General features: G+C 37.4%; 2 protein-coding genes across 10 annotated transcripts; both read right to left on the bottom strand.

Moving 5' to 3' along the window:
• Nucleotides 1-38: 38 nt before the first annotated feature.
• Nucleotides 39-12,000, bottom strand: sanbr (SANT and BTB domain regulator of CSR). Of its 9 annotated transcripts, none has more exons than XM_077581370.1 (21): nucleotides 11,880-12,000; nucleotides 11,309-11,460; nucleotides 11,056-11,221; nucleotides 10,794-10,890; nucleotides 10,439-10,665; nucleotides 10,248-10,306; nucleotides 8,561-8,721; nucleotides 8,357-8,443; nucleotides 6,285-6,395; nucleotides 6,095-6,218; nucleotides 5,869-6,021; nucleotides 5,126-5,268; nucleotides 4,911-4,986; nucleotides 4,790-4,822; nucleotides 4,029-4,128; nucleotides 1,606-1,691; nucleotides 1,455-1,483; nucleotides 985-1,058; nucleotides 824-912; nucleotides 677-755; nucleotides 39-592 (listed from the first exon to the last, which is right to left on the bottom strand). In XM_077581370.1, the coding sequence occupies exons 1-21, from the start codon at nucleotides 11,905-11,907 to the stop codon at nucleotides 555-557; spliced, it is 2,112 nt and encodes a 703-aa protein (XP_077437496.1). In that variant the 5' UTR covers nucleotides 11,908-12,000; the 3' UTR covers nucleotides 39-554. The 9 variants fall into 9 exon arrangements, 4 of the variants coding, with proteins under 4 accessions (XP_077437496.1, XP_077437495.1, XP_077437497.1 ...); XM_077581369.1 differs by having other exon boundaries at nucleotides 677-759; XR_013296108.1 differs by lacking the exons at nucleotides 39-592; nucleotides 677-755 and having other exon boundaries at nucleotides 838-912; nucleotides 1,606-1,747.
• A 608-nt stretch (nucleotides 12,001-12,608) lies between these two features.
• On the bottom strand, nucleotides 12,609-16,090 carry pex13 (peroxisomal biogenesis factor 13). Its single transcript, XM_077581975.1, has 4 exons — nucleotides 15,935-16,090; nucleotides 14,393-15,096; nucleotides 14,202-14,324; nucleotides 12,609-13,250 (listed from the first exon to the last, which is right to left on the bottom strand). Exons 1-4 carry the CDS (start codon nucleotides 16,006-16,008, stop codon nucleotides 12,949-12,951), a joined length of 1,203 nt encoding a protein of 400 aa, XP_077438101.1. The 5' UTR covers nucleotides 16,009-16,090; the 3' UTR covers nucleotides 12,609-12,948.
• Nucleotides 16,091-22,113: the final 6,023 nt, after the last annotated feature.

A 22,113-nucleotide genomic window follows, 5' to 3' on the forward strand; every position in this document is an offset into this window, starting at 1 on the left:
TGCATAGAATAATTAAAAAAAAATACAGACCGATAAAGCAGTGTTGTTGCTGTTTTATTTCTGTTCAAAGCAGTCTAATAATGTAGATTTGCTAACTTGATAGTGCGATAAATCACAAATACTACACATTTCCTTTCCATGATACAAGGACTGCAGTGCAAGTGATGATGAAGATGGCACGCACACACTCATGCTTCATGCTCCTCACGCCAAAAGTGCGCTACTATGATGAGCTCTCATGTCCTTTTCAAAGCCCCTCCCTCCCCCGCACCCACTTGTCTGTAGTCCAAAAATAAATCCTCCAGAAAAACAGCAAGAGCGCCGTGCGCTTCCTCCTCCGAGCTGATCCGGGTCACAGGGAGCTCCTTGTTTTTCCAAGGACTGAGCACAGCTGCACAAACAAAACCGCAGAGCGTGCTGATCCCGACACGGTCACCTGAGTTTAGCAGAGGGGGGGCGCTCGGAGTGAAGTGTGGTGGTGGGTCGATGAATGGCCAGCAAGCGGACATGCCTGAAGCACGTTATTAATGTTACTGTGCTCAGCCATCACTTTTCTACGTTTGCCCGGATCTGAGCGTAGCGTATTTTAGGCCTGCAAGGGAACACCGAAACAAAAGATAACATTTTTTTTTTTTTCAATTTTCAACAAAACGGATTTACTTCCTATCTAGCCCACCTTGGTGTCTTGTCAAAGGCGTGTCTGCTTTGAGTGACACTCTTGAATTGCGCCTCCAGTCTGGAGTAGATTCCCCCCGCTGGCTGCGACGCACATATCAAATAAATTCAGGTGAACTCAAAAATGTTGCATGCATTGCGCACTCACTTCTTTTGTATCCTTGGATCTGTTTTGCTCCTGGTCCCCAAAGCGCATCTTGGTGAGGTAGTCGATCATCTCGCCCATGCGACGCTGGTCTGTTAGGAAACCGAATGAGGTGTCGTCATGGCAACGTGTTTAAAACGCAATCTTCACCCAAATCTGTTTACCTTCTTCTCTCTGAGCATCCTGGTTGTACCGCATGGATCGAGAACTGTCCCACTTACTTTTCTGGACGCTCACTCTTAAAGTGCACAAATAACAAATGATCACTCCGTTATTGAATGCAAGTATTTTATTTTTTTTTAATTTTATAGTTAATACAGATCAATTGCAGATTTATTTTCAAATACAATCACAGCTGACTTTTAGATGATAGGTTTGGTACACCCTGGACTGGTCAGCAGGTACATAATAGACAAACTACCATTCATACCAACAACACCAAATTTGAAGGGAAAAAAATCTCATATTTTATTTTTCAATAAAGAACGTTTCGGTGAATGTGCATAGGAAACCAACAAGGTTATGATTAAGAAACAGAGATATAATGTGCGTTTCATAAGATATTTTTGGACTAAAACAGGAAAATGTATCCAATAAGAATATAATAAGTTTTTGTTTCCACAGATAAACTCACATGAAAGGAGAGTTGTGTCTGCACTGTGACTGTAGAAAGAAAACATTTGCAAATCAACACAGTTTGAAATGTCAAACGTGTCAGGTACTGTTGTTAGAGTAAATAATACATTATAGTCACGTTCATAATGCGTATCCAAACTGTGACTCACTTTGTCCGGTTTGACTTTTCGCTGGAGGTTTGGCGAGGACATTTGTTTTTTAAGAACTCTGTTGTTCTTCTTGGCCCTTTTGGCAGCTGCGGACACACAAACAAGGACATGACGAGATACTTGAAGGCGCATCTGACGTCATCTGCTGGTCAAGGAAAGAAATAGGAAGTGATTGAACAGAATGTAAACGGGTGTTGTGCCAAAATATTTACAATACAACGCATGTTTTTGTTTGTTTGTCATAATAATTATTATTTTTTACCGTTTTAGAAACAAAGTTTTGTAACAAGAAAAAAAAAGTATTCATCGCGGAGAAGCAAAAGATTCTAGATGCGTTCAATGACCACGCACGTAGTAGGAAATCTCAGCGAAAAAAAAAATTACAATTTTTTTTTGCATTTGTTCCAGATGTTTGAAGTTTAAATACCTGTTTACAATGAACCCTTTTCAAAGAATCTCCACTTTTGTGTGGTAAAGGTTAAAAAAATAAATAATAAAATTTTACGGGGTTAAGTACTTTGGCACTACACCCGGAGATAATATTAAAAATGAATCCATCTGTCGGTTTTTGAGATGGCATTTCACTTATACTGCATCTTGCTTGATATTCAGAGTACATGCTGCACAAATGAATAAAGGGACTTCACCACATATCACATTCAATATCAAGTAAAAAATTAATTAATAAATAAAAGGAGAGGGGGCAGTCAAAGTTATCTTTGCACCTGCTTTAAATAGAAACGATAGGAATCTTAACAGTTAGGTGAGCTTCTATAAATAGGATTTCCTGTGCACGTCACTTCATTTACTGTATGCGTCACTGATAGGCTCACAAAATTCAATGAAAGTGTCCCGCCAACACTCCATCACTACCTGCACGAAAAGGATGTTAAGAAGAGGTCATGACCTTTACACAAAGTGAGAATTGACTGAAGTCAGAACACCCAACGTCCATCCAGCGGCCACGTTTTGACTTCAGGCTGCGTCTTCTTCATTTGTTGCTCTGCTCCGTCATCAGTCGGTCGGGTCAGCGTGCTCCCGCTAAGTGTTGCCTACAGCTAGCGCGTTGCCGTGGAAACACGGTCTTAAAATCGAGGTAGTCTGGCAAAAAGCATGGTAAACGTGCGTGCTTAATGTAAGTGGGGGAAATGGGGAGGCGATGCCATGTAAGACCTCAGGGAACTTTTTAGGGGCGGGGCATACTAGAATAAAGTGTAATTGCACATCCACAACAGTAGGTGGCAGTGGCGCTCTCATTGTCAGAGAGCAGAGTTGTATTGGCAACAATTTTATAGACAAATTAGGCTATTTATAGACGCGGCGGAGAGTTGGAGTGCACAAAATATATATTTTTCTTCTTGTGACTGATTTACAGGTAAAACGTAGACGATTGCATGTTTGCTCGATTGTAAAAGTATTTTAGGGATATTTGACAAAACTTTTTTTTCAGACCAGTACAAGTACTCAACTCTTGAGTAGTCACTGATAGTGATACCAAGAACCGATACCACTAGTACTTTTGATACAGTAAAAACAATGACAGATCATTTTAAAGATATGCCGATATAGCATTTTTCCTTAAAATTGCATTAAATTAATAGCAATTTTATATTATCTTTTTTCCATTTTTTTTAAATTAAATACACATCTGCTACATGAAAAACATTTGGCATTTTTTTTCTTTTTTTTTCTTCTTTTTTTACATTTTTATGTTTATGGGATGAAATTGAATGCAGACATCCCAAAAACATAAAAATGTAAAAAATAAAATAAAATATTGGCATAACTATTATCCACACAGCAGCAATGCAATAAAATCATTTTAAACAAACAAACAAATAAATAAATAAATATAATGAAACTAACAATTCAGTGTCCAGAAAAAGTCTCATGTGCCCCCAAAAACATATAAATACGTTCTATTTTAAATGTTTTACGTAACCCAAAGACATATTCATACGTTTTTATAAAAGAAGTTTTATATATAGAAGGCTTTGGTGCAGCTTCTCAACTCCAAAGAACGGTTGAAGAAATGGTAGTTATAACACAAACGGCCAGCAGGTGGCAGCAGAGCATAGAGAATGAACCAGGTTTCATGTTTTTATAGCAATACAACACAATATTCTGTGGGCCTTGCAAAATCCGTGAAAATCCAGTAAAACAGCCGGGAGTGAAGGGCATTGCTTCTGTGATAATAGCTGGGAGTGAATGAGTTAATGGACGTCAGGTCAAGTAAAGAAAAAAGAACAGCCACAGGAGGTAACCTGATACTGGTATCGGCCCCCGTCACGAGTACCGATAGCATAAAATAAGTCCGTGTATCGTCCCGATACCGATACCAGGTGGTACTGAGAAACAAATGCACTTTGTGTTTTGTGATTAATTAGCATGGGAGCATGCAGGTCACGAGGCAGATACGTCACCTTGCTTCTTGGACAACTCCTCTTCATCTCCCACCTCATCCTCCGTGACCTCCGACCCTGTGGTGTACTCCTCATCCTCTGACAGGAGAGACTGCTGCCTCTGGAGGGACATGTTCAGATTATGATTTTTTTCCCTGCGTATTTTAACTCATTCACTGCCATTGACGACTATAGACGTCAAAAATTCATTTGAACTATTTCTAGTTAGTTGTATTTTTTTCCGCTTTTGTTAACAAGAGTATGAAAACCTAGATTTTTTTTATTGTACATTTATAACATAAAATGTATGATTAATTGCGAGTTCATTATTGAAGTCATGCGATTAATTACAATTAAAAAAAATTTAATCGTCTGACGCCCCTAATTTTTAATGTATATTTTTTTATTAGGGGCCTCGGGCGGTTAATTTTTTTCATGTTAATTAATCACATGACTTCACTAGTTATAATATATTTTTTCTAGGTTTTCATACTCATGATAACAAAAGTGAGAAAAAAAAGTGAAACTAATAGAAAAAGTCCAAATTAATTTTTGACGTCTATAGCCGTCAATGGCAGTGAATGAGTTAATGATTCACAGAATAGTTCACATCTTGACTGATATCTTTAAACAGAACTTGTGTTGAGTTATTTTTCCATTTGTCTTGCAGGTAAAGTTTGACCCTAATATAAGAATATCAAACTAGTTCATAATAAAAGATCTCATCTTCAGTTTATTGGGTTAGCAGAATCTTCACAGACATAAAAAGGAAGCAGTCCTACCAGTTGCAGAGTCCAGTTTTTCAAAAGAGAAAACTGGTGCAAAGAGAAAGTGGCACGAGTCAGAAATGGGGGGGGGGAGAGAAAAAGAGAAGAACATAAAAAGAAAGAGAGAACGACTTACGGTGCTCAAATCTCCCCTCGCTGACTCCAAAAGGACATCACAGTCCCTTTCCATATCAGTCGGGCGTTCTTCAACTCTGATCCACACGCACACACATACACACACATACAGCGCACAATAGTTTTAAAGGGAGAGACAATCTCAATTTCAGCAGGTTAGCAAAACATCTCCACAAAGATGTCACCGTTTGACTGACGTAAGGCGACCACGCTCACCCATCGGCAGGCGGCGGGTTCGACACGCACACGGCGTCTCTGTGCAGCAGGAGGTCATTGAGGACTCGGGTCTGAGCCGAGGCGGCCTCGTCGCAGTCCTCCTCGTTCGGCACGTTCACGATGTGGTCTCGCATTCTGCAACCCTGAATGTAAACATTTGTCAACACGCTTTCATGACAAAGAAGTGAAAATGACGTGAAGGCATCCGAGTATCCGAGGACTAAAACTGCCAAAATAAATAAATAAATAAATAAGTACAAGTTAAAAAAAAAAAAAAAACGGATATAAAATATATAATTAAAAAATTAAATGCAAAAAAATAATATAAATGGAATTATTTATATATATATATATATATATATATAAATAATTCCATTTATATTATTTTATATATATATATATATATATATATATATATATATATATATATATATAATAAAAACGAGATTAAAAAATAAAAAGATAAATGTGTAAATAAATAAATATATATATATATATAATTTTTTTTTATTTACACATTTATTTTTATACTTATTTTTATTTTATTTTCTCTTATTTTTCTCTCTCATATATATATAAAATAAAAATAAGTATAAAAATAAATGTGTAAATAAAAAAAAAAATATATATATATATATATAGATTTGTTTATTTATTTACAGATTTATTTGTATTTTTTTAATCTCGTTTTTATTTTATATATATATATATATGTGTGTGTGTGTGTGTGTGTGTGTACGTACCTTGGGCGTCCCAGTGGGGTCAAAGCGCAGTACCGTCTGGTTGCAGCAGGGGTAGACCCCCGTCCCATTCCAGTTTTTGTCCACCCCCGTGCTAGGGTACATGACGCTTTCTGGGTGGTAGCGGCAACGGGTCAGCTCTGCGCATACAAATTCCTACACACAAACACACACACACTAAAAAAAAAAAAAATCCCATATGATGTTGCTTCTCCTTGTATTTGCAAACCTGTTGGCAACGAGAGCAAGTGAGACAGTTGATGGTCCCCCAGATTCTCCAGTAGACCAAAACCCACGATTTGAGCTCCTCGTACAGACTGCTAATGTATTCATTGGCATCCCAGTTTTTCTGTCTGCACACACGCAAAGATCACGTGATGGTGCGTCCATGGCGAGTTGGAGTCACGCATCCGTCATACCTTGAGTGCGTGTAGACAATCTCTCCACGAGAGTCGATGTTGATTTTGCCCGCCACGCACGAAATCTTCCTCTGTGTGGGATCAGTCAGCATCTTCAGGCACAGGCCACACCTGAATGTGGAGAAGGAAAATGTTCACAATTTTTGTACTTGTAATTATTTGACATTCTTTTTTTTTAATTTTTTTGTTTTAGTTGGTGATGTTATGGCATTCATTCATTTCCACTGCACATGGTAGCAGTTATCAAGAATAACTGGCAGGGGAGTCAAGATGGAATTTGAGTGTTTAAAAAAAAACACTTTTGAGTTGCAATTGTTGTACGAAAAGTTCTATAGGAATAAAGTTTGATATATTGATTGATAATGCCACACCTTCCCTAATTTAACAGCATTAATTAACAAAATGAATGTTTATGTTGGGATGTTCAATACCACTTTTTTTTCCAGATTGATATCAGTATGAGTGCTCAATATACCAATACCAAGTACCGATACCACTCATACTTTTTATTTATATATTTAACAATTTTTTTAACGTAATTTTGCCTAAAATGAACTGCAATTTTATATTAGCTTTTTTTCCATTCGTTCATAAAATACATATTTTTTTAAAATAGAAAACACATAAAAATACATTTAAATAAATAAATAAATAAAATGAAAATAATAATAATAATCCAATGATCAGAAAAAGTTGCATTTTAAATATGTGGTTGTTCATTTTATGGGCATTTGTCAGACATAAAATGCCCATCTATGTTTATGTAATTGTTAATATATAGTATGTAAAAGCTCGTAACAAAAACATTTTTTAAATGTCTAAAATACAATTACTGTTATCTACCAATTTCCAAATTTACTGCTTCACATAAAACATCGCTGAAAACGAAAAAAAATGATTCCTGTAAATTTAAAGTTCTATATTTGCATTTCTAAAAGGAAAATAGTAAGGATGCTTGATATTACTTTTTTCCATCCCCAGACTGATACCAGCATAAGTACTCAACTTTTGAGTAATCACTGATACCGATACCAAGCACAGGGATGTGATTTGACCAAAGTGAAATTATCTGAAAATTTAGCCGGGGGTCTGGGGGCCACTGGCACCCAGCTAGGTCCAGGGCAGAGCCCTGGTGGGGGGACAAGGGGGGCGCAGCCCCCCGGAGGTCATGGGTTTTCCGTGTTTTTAAGTACTTTCAATGCACTCACATGACAAAGAAATAGACAAAACAACAGCATAAATTTTCAATGTATATTGAACTATCCCATATAAAATGGCAGTTTTAGTCAACTCAAATTCAGTCACATTCAAAAACATTGGACTGCCTTTGCTTTTAAAAACTATCACAGAGAATATCATCATATCTAACTAATGTGATTACTAAGTTAACACATAAATAATGTTGAAGAGTTCAAATTTCATGAACAAATAATTGTATCATGACCAAATGAAAAGTAACTCATATTAGAGCATACCACAAATGTCTTTGTTATAGCAGAAGATGTTATCTGTCGGAGTCATGTGCATACACAATGAACTACAAAAAAAAAGAAAAAATCGGAATTTTTTTTTGGGGGGGAGATAAAAAAAGCGGAATTCCGCGAATTCGCGGAAAAATCACATCCCTGCAAGCATCGATACCATGAGTACTTTTGATACATTAAAAAAAACAATGACAGCTAATTTTAAAGAAAGACCTATAAAGCCTAACATAGCATTTTCCCTTAAAATTGCTTGAAATTAATGGCTTTTTTTTTATTATTCTTGATTGTATTGGCTACTGTCACTGTACTGATAACTTGAAATAAGGCTGATTTACTTGCCCATCCCTAGTTTATAGTGTTGCGCTTCAAAAATTTTGCACTTCAAGGAAGCCCAGTGAGCCATCTGAAACTTAATGGTGAATTCAGATTGAAATGATATGTTTAAAATGAGAAATCTAAAAGCACTTCATGATGTTGGCCACTCTATAATAGGTGGGCTAATACATTTGTTAAGCACCCTGTTTATAAAAAATAAAATATAAAAAATAATATGTTGCACATGAAAATGATAAAGTTTCTATTCTTGACCTGTAGAGAGTTGAGGCGTTTCTTGGGGAATCTCGGTTCTTGTAGTTCGGGTCAAAGAGAAGCTCAATCTTCTTTTGGAACAATTTGCTTTGTAAAGTGAGGGCAGAATAAGAGAAGGGTGTTAATCACTTCGGAGTAATTAGCAGGTGATCAATCCATAAGTTTCCAATATCTGTTGACCTCATGCTCCCCGATTGCACTTACCTCTTAAACTTATCTTTTTTGTCCCTGATGTCGTCCGCCTCATTGTGGTTAAAGAGCTCGGCGATCCGCGACACCAAGTTACTGTTGATGCAGTTCATGTTGCAGGGCGTGGCCACGATGGCGCTCATGTGTTTGTGACAATACTGGACACATTCTTCCACCTGTGCGTAGGTAGAGGGATAGCGGGAAGTTAGGGATGTTTCTCATTGTAGAATGAAGGTTATCTGCTGGCTGTTAATGACATGAGAATGTGGCAAAAGTATGTCAAAAGGTCGTGTTTAGATTAAGCCATCTGTTTTTATACAATTTATTCTCATTAGGGTTTGCGGGTGTTAATTTCCACATTGAGTCTTTCTACTTTTTTTTGTGTCATTTCCAGATACCTATTCAACAAATTCACTTTAGCAAAAAATGTGTCCAATGTCTAGCTCAAGGGTCTGCAACCTGCGGCTCTGAAAAAAATTATATATTTTTGTACATTTCTATTTTTAGATAAAATATTCTTTAAATGAATAAATGAATAATAAAATATTCAGAAAATAGAGTAAAAAATGTTAGGTAAAGAAAGCGAAAGAGACGAAGGGTAGAGGAAAAATACCTAAAAATGTCCAAAAAGTGGCCGTAAAAGGAAGCGAAAAAGCCAGAAATGACCATAAACAGTCTATGAAAAAAGCAGAAAAAAAATGTCCAAAAATGTCTCAACTCATTCACTCCCAGCCATTTTCATAGAAGTAATCCCCTTCGCTCCTGGATGTTTTACTGGATTTTGACAGATTTTGCAAGGCCCACAGAATATTGTGTTCTATTGCTATAAAACATGGATTAGAGTCTCTTTTTTCATCAGGAAAAAAAAAGTATGATTCTATTTAATTAGCATTAGAATATAGCTAAGTTTCATCATTATCCACATTATCTATTTAGAATTGTGAGTAATTGGGTTTTTTTTTCAACATGGCCCTGGTTGATCTCTTTTGCTCTGCTGCCATCTGCTGGCCGTTTGTGTAATAACTACCATTTCGTCAACCGTTCTTTGCCGTTAAGAGGCTGCATCAAAGCCTTCTATATGCTATAGTTTAGCATTAAAAAAAAAACAAAAAAAACGTATAAATGCGTCTTTGTGACACTTAAAACATTTAAAATAGAACATATTTATACGTTTTTGGGAGCAAATGAGTTAAAGAGGAAAATTACCATAATATGTCAAAAAATGCATGAAAATGAAGTATGAAAAATGAACACAAAAAAAAAAAACTGAAGTAATTAATGCTGCATATTTTTCTGTTATGATGCCGCTCTAATGAGCTCTTGGGTCGTCAGTACATTAGACTAATAATAACACACTGCTTCATTCATAACCATGTTCAAATGTTTTGCGGCTCCAGACAGGTTTGTGGTTAAATATTTGACCTCACGTGTCTCTTTTGACAGGAACGGTTGCCGACCGCTGGTCTAGCCTAATTATATCTACACTGCACACTTTTTACATCCAAGCAACAGAAGGACCTCTTGTTTTCTCAGAAAAATTATTCCTATATATATAGTTAAATGCAAAAACCGACCAAAGACAGAATTGGAACAGGGATGTGTTTAAAAATCAATTTGCTTATCATTTAGAATTTGGTTGGAGAAAAACAAGTCGCCCTCAAATCAACACCAACAATCCAGCGTTGCACATCACCACACTTACTAACGTGTCCATCTTCAAGAACTCGGAGGAGATCAGGATTGAGATGACATTGCTGGGCTCTGTAACCGACAAACACCATATGACCAACCAACAACACACGACACACACACAGCCAGTGATCCAGCAAAACAACAACAAAAAGTCAAGCCAGTTGACAAGTGACAGCTCAGATACCCCCAAGTGGATTTTACCGAGTCGAGGTTTGTCCTTGGATGAGTTTCTCCTGACGTAGTTCATGAGCCAGTCGAAGATTTGGACGTCGCAGTGAACCGAGATGTCCACTTCTTCCCATCTCTGCGAGTCCATGGATAAATACTCGGCAAAGTAGCGCATCTCTTTGACCAGAAGATCTCTGGGGCATGTGAAATCCTGTTTCAGGTTCTTGGTCTCGTCACACACGTGGATCACCATGTTGGGACTGTGTGGGGACAATTTTGCATCGTTTATGTGACATTATATATAAGAAATTATAATTATATAATATAATAATTATAAAATAGAATTATATATATACCATAAGATACTGACGAATCGATGCGAACTTACTCTCTTAGTTTTTGAGGTTTGTCAGCATCCTCGCTCAAGGCTCGTTTGTCTTTCTTCTCTAAAGTGCAATCACTTCCTGAGAGTGTTAATTTGCGCCCTGCGTGGACACAAGTTACAAAGAAGACTGGAGCCAATTGCGCCATCCTTTTGCTATTTGTTTTTAATGCATGGTTTGTATTGTAAAGTGATATTTTGAAGACACAAACTGAACTAAACAAAGTAAAGAAGTCCAGAAGTGGAAGGCATTAAGGAACTAAATTACCTGTACCTCTACAGGCATTGTGATTACTTCCTGTCCCCGCTGCTTGACCAGTGTCCAGTACAATTGACGCGCCATACGAGGGCACTCCTGTTGTGACCGCATTACACTGGTCATCCACGTGAGGAAGACCTCCACAACTTTTCAGCTCCTCAAAGCGAAGTGCACACTGTAACATCCAGTAAGTAGTTCTGTGTTACAAACCAGATGGCTGGTGAAAGGCAATCACGGGCAGATGGGCTGTTCATATATGTACCTCTTTGGGAGTGAAGCTTGGAACAAGCTTTGCCACGCTATCCCAGTCTATTGGTTGGGACAGACCCCAGAGGGACCCAAGCACCATGTCCAGAACCAGGACATTGTTGTCATAGGGAAAGTTGTTGTTGTCCAAGGAGCAGCGACTCATTTCTGACAAGAAAACAAGATCAACGTTGTTGCTATTTTCAAAATGTGAAAATGAAGGATTTTGACTAAACTTAATAAACACGAGAAAAATAATCTTATTAGGTTAGGATTAGATGGTTCCCCCTGCTACTAATGCAGACAAGTACCATTATTAAAAAGTTCATATTATTATGTATAACAGCTAAGAATTACGTGTCATCACATTCTAGGTGTTCCATTTTTTTCCTGCGCCATTTCATAACAAGGACCTTTAGACACGCTTGTAATGTTTATATCGTTACGCTGATGTTGGTGAGATGATGCTAACATAGGCCGAGCCCGTCTACTGTTCTGTAAGATGCCCTAACAAAATCACCATCTTCTTCACTAAATGAATAAAGATAGAAAATAGCAGACGCGTGAAACAACAGTTACATACTTACCTGCTGTCAAAGAGATATTTTTTTGCATCCTTTCATACAAAACTAGATCGACATGTGTTTTGTCATTGAGAACCGGTGATGCTGATGCTGAGACGTCCTGTCGGCGGCTAACGGCATTGCTAATGCTAGCTAACTTTGTCGGACACAATGTGGTGCCTTCATGGAATCCTCGAAATTTCGCCTTCTTTTAGCGGCATTGGAGACTCGGAGGTCATTGTATGGTTTTATACGCGGCTTTTGCGATTAACCTGCATGCATATGTTTATTTAAAGTTAAAAACCGATCTAAAAGGTTTTATGTTGTAATCAATCTTGGCAATACTGGACGCAAAGTAACAACGATTTGGTATTGTCAAATAATTTGTACCCTGAACGCTCCACCACATTTCACTTCAGTAGTTCGGTCATTCGCTTAGGGTAACCCACGCACACAAACTTAAAAACATAATTACCTAATTTGCGCAGAGAAAAGTCGTCAATGTGAAACCCAAGTTACGTCATAAATCATGCAAATGTTATGCGTGCTAGGTGATTTATTCGCTCCAGTTAAACCTAAACTGGAAACCTAGCGTCCTGTTGCTAGGAGACGACGGCTAGCCAATTCCCTCAAGCTAATGTGTTTATTAGAAGAAGAAAAAGTACGTTTATATTCACTTTCACTCAAACCATTAGGTTTTACTGATGTGAACAACAAATTAAACAACTTTTTTTTCAAGCATGCAAAACAGCATAACAGGGATTTTCCAAAGGATTTATTTGACAAAATAATTTGATCATGTAATTACACTACTATTTTGTATTTCGGGACGCGGTCAAACCCAGTTGCTTCTCATTATGAAAACACAAAACCAAACAAACACAAACCATTTTATATGTAAATTATTTAAATATAATTTAATAATTTGAACACCGTTTTGAAACAAAGAACAACATGTGTGTGTACTGACCATTAATGAAACATTTCCATAAACTACTTTTACTGTTAACCAATCAACATTTATAGTTGAACAGTGAACGTGAGTCATAAATGAACAAACTTGCATAAAGTTAAGTTCAAACTAGCAGAAAATTCACAGGTCAGTTTTCTCTGGCATGTTAACCACTGTGTTGGAACTGGAATTTGAAAGTCCTGCACTGGTGGAAGTTGGTGTTTCTTTGTACACAGACTCCAACAACTCCTCAGAGGAAGGATTCGCATTTTTAGCAAGCGCAGTCCGGGAGTCCCCTTGCTGCACCTGAGCCAGCCTCTCCATCTCGGCCTGCTTGTGGCCTCTCCGCTTGCCGAGTACCTTGACGTAATTGGCGGGGGCGAGGCCTGTCGTCTGCCCGTCCAGGCTGGCCAGCAGCCAGCCGCGCACACGGGGCTGTTGCTCTGAATATGACAGGAGAAAGAATGTGAAAAACACACTAAGCGTCAAAATGCGGTAGTGGGAGCTGTGGCGGGACTGACACAAAATAATAATAATAATCGCACGATTAAGATATAGTTTATAATTTTTTAGAAAAAGAGGAACATTACATAAATGTGTACATTTTTTTTCAATGTAGGACTTTGATTGTTTAAAAAATCTGCCTAATAAGTGCTGTGCTGAAACACCAGTTGGAGTGACACAGGGCAGCTTACGTCCAATCCTGATTGGCTCACTCCACCGTCTCAACTCAAATTGGACCAATGAGCCGCCCCTTCTAAGGGAATGGGTTGGGCATCTCCATTGATTGGTTCAGTTACAGTTACTTGTCAATATTGTGGCTAAATATATTATAATATTTTTTTGTTTGTAATTTTTTAGACATTTGTAGACTTTCCTGCCTTTCTGTTAAATTTCTGACATTTTTGGTAATTTTATGGCCATATGGTCATTTTCAGCCTCTCTTCTTCCAGTTTTTTAAGACATTTTTAAAAATGTTTCAGCCTTGTTTTAGTTTACTTCTGTTTACACTTGTTAGCCGTGAGGCAGATCTGCAATTTAAATTGTATTTACTGTACACTCCGCCTTCATTGCTACATTTAAGTTAAGCTCGCCTATTAACATGATGTAGGCGTGTTAAAATAGTAACGCGATGACGTTTTTGTGATGGCAACGGTTTGATGCTGGGTTTTGTAAAAGGAAAATAATTTAGAAATCAAACATGGTGGACCAGCATTCTAAAAATGAAGTGATGAACAAATACTTACCTATTCTAGAATATCTAAAATAAATAAATCTAAAAAGCACAAATGTTTGTTTCAAGCACTCCATTCAAATGTGATCTTCCCAAACTGAAAACACCAAAGAAAGTTAACTAGTTAAGAAGAAATACCGTCAGGCTTCCCTCTCCTCACCTTTGGGTGCGAGGTTGAGCATGTCGCCAGCCCGGAAAGAAACCTCCTCCTCGGATGAAGCTGCAAAGTCGTACTCAGCTCTCGCCACAACATGGTCGTCCTCTCCACTGGCCCAGTTAGTGGCTGCCAGACAACACAACCACACCCATTATAAATCACATATAAAATCTTCGATGTAAGAAAAATCGTACCTCTATCTTCAGAGCCGGTGGCAGAGCTCAGCAGTTTCCAAATGAGGTACGGTCCACCCAGGACCACAGCAAAAAACAGAAAAATTGGCCACGACTTCACCGTCTGATCGTCCATTCCGGCTCCGGGGTCTCTGGGTCCAGCCAGTGCGTCGCTTGCGCTGTCTGCCCATAAATCCTCAACTTCCGAGGCGGAACCCCGACCCAGCAATCTCTGTAAGCGTCGGTAGAGGTATCTCAAAGTGCGCACCAACGCAAATGCTGACAAAACCCTGGTAAGATGCGCACGCAACCGCGTCAGGTGGTTGGCCACGTCCAGCACGGCGCGAAAGCTGTTATAGACGGCTGAAAAGGTGGCGTCTAGCATCGTGCTAACAGAGGAAAAGGCCTGGACGATGCTTTCGATGGACTGGAAAGCGCCGCGGCTGCTTTCCTCCGCCTGCTGCACGAAGCGACTGGGAGCCGCATCCTCAGCGTGGGAGAAGCGACCGTAACCTCCGAGGCCGTAGCCGCCGCCGCCGCTGTAAGGGCTGTAGGGGCTGTAGCCTCCGTAGATGGAGTTCCCATAGGGGCTGTAAGAGGAGGTGAAGGAGCTGTAAGATGGACGGTAGGACTGCTGCACGGGACGTGGGGGCAGAGGAGGTGCAACTCTGGTCATGACGGGAGGTCCAATAGAGGGGCCTGCATGAGGTCCAAAGTCTGTAGACCTGTTTGGTGATAACAACAGATGCACTTAAGTAAACTTTATTTGCGTATTTTATCTAAACACCTTTTACTTGTATGCCCAACTAATTATCTGTACTTTCTACTCCTTAGTTGATATCAAGTAATCTGCCAAACTATATACTTTTTGATCTTTTTAGCTGTTTTCATTTGATAATTGAGCCCCTCCCCATCAGTTCGCAATGTATCATAACAACACGTTGTTTTGATAGCATGTCCAGTGATATATATATACTGTATATATATATATATATATTTTTTTAAATTGAGCCAAGTTATCAAATATTTTTGACCTTTGCACTTAACATTTCAGACTATGATTTTTTTTCTACTTTTATTCACTAAGATTGCAAAATTCTACTTTACAAGTCTTTTTGGATTGTGTACTTTCGCCACTTCTGCGTAGGTTATTATTCGTGTGCTAACACTTAAGTATTTGTAAGAAAAGTGGAAAATAGTAGTAAAACTCCTAACTTATTAGACTATGAACACAATGGCATCACGTTATTGAATATTGATGACAAATGATGAGATAAACAACAGAGAGTCTTACAGTTCACAAACACATTGGAAGGCCACCGTGTTAGGCCAGGCTACCGAGTTAGCAAAACAATACGACAACGTTTTCTTGCAATTTCTCCAGGTGGTGACAAGGCGTTTACACTTTAGATGAGTTGTATAATACTTCTTTATTAAAACCACGCGTTTACGTACGCCGAACTTTTTACGTACAGTCTATCGAACTCTGATTTTAGCATAGACAGTTAGCATATGTTGCTAACCAGCCCGATTTTGCGGAAGCAAATTTCCCCATTGGTTTACCTGTAATTTATAGGTGTACCAATGGTCCCGGGAATCCGCCGTTCCCACGGTTTTGTTGGCGGTTGCGAGTCCATTGCACAAAAATGACCCTCCGGACAGTGTCGAATATCCACAACCGTTTTCGACCCAATGCTCCTGAACGCCTCTCGTGATGCCTTTCCGTTCTCCTCGTAATTTTTTTAATTTAGCTTTTCGGCCCGTGTAAGGTTTAGAGAGGATGTATTAAATAGTATTTTATTTACAGTGGTCCGTATTTGAAGTCTCATTGCCACACGCTGTACAGTACTAGTAATGAGTTATTTGTGGTTCAGTTGGAAGAGAAAATGATGAGGATTGTAAGGTAGTGTCTCCATGACTGACATGGGTCCTTCAAAAATAGTCTTGGAATTTTAGTTTGCGGCATTATGGGGACCAAACTGTCGTTCTTTTTCACTGGGTGCGACAGTCCAAAATGTATAATGCCGAAAGATGAATTGCACTGCAACATTTCTTCCAACAGAGAGCGCTATTGTGACAGAAAATATTCAGGGGCCACAACAAATAGATGTGATTAAATGACTTGACTATACTTTTTTATTACTGTATCTGTATTAAGTCTGAATTTTGGGAATTTACATTAGTTTCTAAAGTATTTGAATAACAACATAGTTTCTCTCATTTTTACTTTGTACTACATTGAAATTAAACAAATAAATAAACATGTGGTTGTAATTGCTGACAGCTTTAATTTGCTTTGGAGTTACAGTCTTTTTTATAGAGTGCCTCATATCTTTAGGAGTCTTCTTTTTTAAATATATTAAAATACTATTTTAAAATTATTTGATGACGCAGATATGCAGATACAGTACCATCCAGTACCCAATTCAGTTGCTGGTCGTTAGAGGGCGCTAGGGTGCCGCCACACCAATTGCAGTGGGCAGCTTGATAGCGATTCATAAACCCATGAATGGATTGTTTTTTTTTTATCTTATTGTTTTCTTGAAATTTACAGTTCACATGAATTTAAAAGTATTTTCTGAAAAACCTGACTTATTGCACTTAAAGACAATTCGGAATATTTTCATTTATATTTGCAATTATTGAATTAGAATTATGAAATATTTTCATCTCATCCTTGCTGATGTCAATGTTTGTGTAAGCACTTAACTGATTATAACACGTGTTACTTTCGTTAATAAACTAAATCATTTCACCAGTTACTATCTCTGCAAAATTGAATTTGTAATTTAATGTTTGTGGAGTTTTTGTCCTTGATATTTCAGAATAATTGATGTTCCATAATTAATCAATAATTGAAAAAAATCTAAATCAGATCAAACTATTTGTTTTCCCACTTTTGTTAACAAGAGTATGAAAACCTAGAATTTTTTTTATTGTACATTTAGAACAGATATAAAATATGTGATTAATCGTGAGTTAACTAGTGAAGTCAGGGGATTAATTATAAAAAAAAGTAATTGACTGACGACCCAATTTTTTTATTATTATTTTTTTTAAAGAAAAGATTATTAAAAATAAAAAAATAAAACTTTTTTTTTTAAAGAAGAAAAGATGATTTAAAATGAGGGGCGCAGGCGATGAAATTTTTTCGTAATTAATCGCATGACTTCACTAGTTAACTCACAATTAATCACAAATGTTATATCTGTTCTAAATATACAATATTTTTTTTAGGTTTTGTTATGTTATGTTGTAATTTTACAACACATATCTATCATCTTTATTTCTGTAGTTCTATGTTCTATGTAGTTCAAATAGGCCTATAGTCCAATTACAGTACAAGTAGTGCAAAGTCAGTCATTTCATTCTCAATGTCAGGGCATTGAAAAGTAGCCTTTATCATTGACAGTGTGCTATACAATGATGAAATATGCACCCAGTGCATAAAATGTATGAAACTGTTGATAATTCCCATGCATAATTGTTCTACAGTGTAAAAAACAAAATCATAAAAAAATAAAAAATTAAAATTAAACAAAAACAAATGTCAGTATTTCTGCACCCTATATGTAGTTGATGAAATATTGTAGTGACATTATCGTGAAATTCCCCCATGATGCGGTGAATAGTAAAGCAAAGCGACAATGACATCGACACCTGATTGAGGCGTGTGAGGAGGCGGCTAATGCGGAGAGCTTCTCCTAAACACAAGCTTGCGAGTACATAAGTGTATATTGTGGTTTAACCAAACAAGCCGAGTGATGTCAATGCTGTGGGGCGGGGGTGCGAGCAGAGCCGTCACAGCAGCTTTGCCGTGGGGTGGGGACTGTAGAAAACACCTATGCAGTGTTACTAATGTAGGCGTGTGAACGTTTGGCTGCCATTTGTGTGATGATGCTGTCGTTATCCAGGGAATAGAAAGCATTGGCTTGTGATGTCAAAGTGTGTGTGGGAAGATGCTGGGGTTGACGGCGGACCTGCTATTTGGTGGTCGTGCAAACAGCCCCATGACCTTTGTAGTGATTTATGATGATTACTTGCATTTTACGACGTAATCCGATCCTCTATCAAGACTCTTATTATATTTAGTGCGTTACTTTAACTAGCATTTTTATTAGGGATAGGCGAGTACCGATACCAATGCAAGATATCATTGGTACTCTTATGGCCGTTTTACAAACAAGAACTAAAGGCAGACATATTTGACAGAGATGCCCATTAAAATGTACAACCATATATTTTGATTGGGACATTTCCAGTTTCATTTCATTTTTATTTATTTATGACAATTTATTATATTGTGTGTTCTATGCAAAATGTCTATTTTATGAAGAAACGGACAAAAGATAATAGAAAATTGCCATGAATTTCATGCAGTTTTGAGGGGAAAATGCTATTTCCATAGTTTGAATTGAAAATTTTCTTGAACAATTTGGCCTTTTTCTGTGTATGAGAATATAACTTTCTGTTTCTATTTACAGGTACTCAATTTAATTGGACAGGCAAGGTTAACTCATTCACTGCCATTGACGGCTATAAACGTCAAAAATTCATTTGAACTATTTCTATTAGTTCCCATTTTTTTCCACTTTTGTTAACAATTGTATAAAACCTAGATTTTTTTTAATTGTACATTTAGAACAAATATGAAATTTGTGATTAATCGCGAGTCATCTAGCGAAGAAGTCATGCGAGTCATGAGTTAATGAGCACTTTTTGTTTGTTTGTTTGTTTGTGTTTGTTACTGTGTCAATTAGAAAGCCCCAAGAATATTCCCAACCAGATGAAAAGTAGGCCAATACGACACAATACGAAAAGTCAAAACATTAATAACCAGACAATAAAATTGGCAAATATCAACAATAAACCGAAGAATTGAAAAATTTAACACAAAATGAATTGCTTTGGAACTGGGGAATCCTGATTTGGACAAATAAAAAGGCAAGTTGTTGGAGGGATGCTAGCCTGCTTCCTGACTATTGTCGAATATTATACTATACAGTCAAATTGTCTCATAGTGTTGATGGGTTTTTCCATTCTCTGTGTTACGAAAGGAATATTCTACCTCTTAAACTATAATTGCTATAATTAAAATGTGCTGCAGAAAGTTTGTCAGTGAGATTGTTATCTAAGTGAGGGTGGTGATGTGAAAGGTGACAGAAGGCCGACTGGGCCTCCTTCCATCAGTTAGATTACAAATAATTAAATCATAGCAGAATGTCATTTCTACTTTTGCCCTAACTTGTTGAGATGTTGCATAAAAGCTTCACAAATTACAATGCATTACAACGAAAATATTTGTCATATGTATATAATTGGATGGCTTTGTTGTACATAAAGACACGTGAAAAAATACATGAATTAAAAATCACATAAGACACATTTGAATCACTTGTACAAACGATGACAAACTCTCACGACAAAGTAGTTTTCCATCAAAAGGGCAAAACTTTAAGGACATGTCACATGCATCCTTTTACTATTGTAACCCTTAAGATGTTGTTTTGTTGTTGTTTCCGGAGGCTGGGTAAAAGGGCGGGTTACAAATAGTTTTCAAGTTTACGATGTTTTGTGGCGTCTTTCCTGCTAAATTAACCAGACACGACAGGACAGGATTTTAAGATCGTCTCTTTTTTTAATTTTTTTTATTATTGAACTCTCTTCTCGAACGAGGCTCGCTCGGCTACACCTCTCTCTCTTTTGCACTCATGACATGCGCAGTACAAAAATACTTCAGCATGTAAAACTAAAATCCAATACCAAAATGAGTACAAATATAGGTCAATTGCAAGTAAATCAAAACAATTTGTTAGACTATTGCAAGACGTTCGACATTGAATGGACACTTAACAAATCTTTTTTTTTTTTGAGTTTGCGTTTTACATATTCGGCAAATTAGTTTCAAATTTTCTTACTTGGCCACCCTAGAAACTCCATGAGACATGTACCTATAAAGTACTCAAATATTTTGTTACCCTGTTTAGAAAAAAAAAAAACAATCACATAGCTGCCCTGTACAGTATAATTAGATTAGATAACCTCCGTGTCGTAAGGTGCATGACATTGTCAGATTGCCATTTTGAGGGGAAGGCTGACAGGCTTCAGGAAAGAAAAAGGTGAGCAGCCCAAAGCCAGACGAGGCGCGGCTTGCCTGGAAATGGGTGGCCCAACTGGTCCAGCGTGTGCTTTCCAAAAAATGATGATGTTCATGACGACGTGATGTCAAACAATGTGTAGCAACGAGCGAGACTTTCTTTACAGTTGCATCCAAAGACATGAACATTAGCACGTGCAAGACCTGATTTTCATAGTTGTGGAGATACATTTTAGCATTACAGTTTGTTGACACATTTACGTCATTGGAGAAACAACAACAAAAATAACAACAAACCTGTTGTATAACGTAAAAATAGGCCAGCCGGACAATACAAGATAAACTCCTGCTCACAAATTACTGTTGGATAATCAAATGAATGGTACTTCTTTGTGTGGTAATCCAATTGTAGCAAACAAACAAGGCATGTCGTCATCATGTTACATCACATTCAAACGGTCTTTTATCAGCAGTGGATATGTTGTAAACAAAACAATACGTACTATCTACTAGAAATGGTAATTGAACATTTCTCAATGACACCGTAAAGAAATCCTGTATTGCAAATACAAGTCTAATGAATTTGTCCTAGCATGGTGGCTAGCATGTGGTTAGCTCAAATTCCTGAGGTTAATATAGCTGTGGTTAAAAATAAATAAATAATAATAATAACCAAATCACTTACATGATATGCTTGGCACAGGTTTGACAGCAGATGTCCTTCCTGACACAAATCACCCATTTAACATGTGGACTGACCACCCTGAGGGGTATTTGAACCTTGATCGTTTTGTCTAAAGTGATTGGTGTTACCCACTGAGCCATTTAGCCATCACCAACAATTTACTTTGACTTTAGTACACACACAACCCATCCAAAATGGTGTCTATAGCTGCTGGGTCAAGAAAAAACAAACAACTGTCTCTATTTACAGTACCACTATATTATTATTATTATTATTTTTGGTTTAGAGTGTTTAGTATTTAAAAGTGTTCATAATTTCCTCCCTCCACCTCGACTAAGGCCTCAGTTCCAGGCTTTTGGCCAAAATTTTTTTTCAACATTGGCTTCATTAGACCAGAAAAACATTTTCGCACATATGTGATGTGTGAGGGAGACATTTGAAAAATGTAGCCAGGCTTGGATGGTTTCCTTCTGTTATTATATTTAATGTATTGGAAATTATTTTGTCTTGTTGTCCTGACTGAACCCTCTGATGCCGTAGAAGCATTCTGTGGACAAAAAAAAAGAAAAAGGGGGGTGTGAGGGGTGGGATAGGAAAAAAGACCATCCTAGAACATCTGAACTTTATTTGAGGCTAATCAGAGATACTTTTAAGGGTGGTGGGTATGTACTGACTTAAATTTTTATTTTATTTTTTTATTATGAGTTGGAATGTGATTAGTTAATTTTATAACCACAAGAGGGTGTGCACACTTTTTTTTAAATTTCCCCTCTTGAAACATTTGAGTTGTTAATTCAAATCAATTTATCTTGATCTCATTTTTTCAACTGGCATTTACACATGATGAGGACTTTTTTATATCAACCGTACAGTAGATTTGCTACAAGACAAGTCAACCAAACAAGTTTTTGAACAACTATTGAGAATTCCTTTTTTGGGTTTGGTGTAATGTGGGGCATC

Source organism: Vanacampus margaritifer, chromosome 12, assembly GCF_051991255.1.
Source record: "Vanacampus margaritifer isolate UIUO_Vmar chromosome 12, RoL_Vmar_1.0, whole genome shotgun sequence".
Taxonomy (NCBI): Eukaryota; Metazoa; Chordata; class Actinopteri; order Syngnathiformes; family Syngnathidae; genus Vanacampus; species Vanacampus margaritifer.

Bases quoted from the DNA above. Each gene is read 5' to 3' on its own strand.
- sanbr (XM_077581369.1), bottom strand. From the start codon at position 11,907: ATGCAAAAAAATATCTCTTTGACAGCAG. The intron at 4,129-4,789 runs GTAGGACTGCTT...ATGTCCCTCCAG, and splicing joins AAAACTGGACTCTGCAACTG to AGGCAGCAGTCTCTCCTGTC. The intron at 1,692-4,028 runs GTGACGTATCTG...GTGTGTCCGCAG, and splicing joins GGAGTTGTCCAAGAAGCAAG to CTGCCAAAAGGGCCAAGAAG.
- pex13 (XM_077581975.1), bottom strand. From the start codon at position 16,008: ATGGACTCGCAACCGCCAACAAAACCGTGGGAACGGCGGATTCCCGGG. The intron at 14,325-14,392 runs GTACGATTTTTC...GTTGTCTGGCAG, and splicing joins CACCGGCTCTGAAGATAGAG to CCACTAACTGGGCCAGTGGA. The intron at 13,251-14,201 runs GTGAGGAGAGGG...TGTCATATTCAG, and splicing joins GCTCAACCTCGCACCCAAAG to AGCAACAGCCCCGTGTGCGC.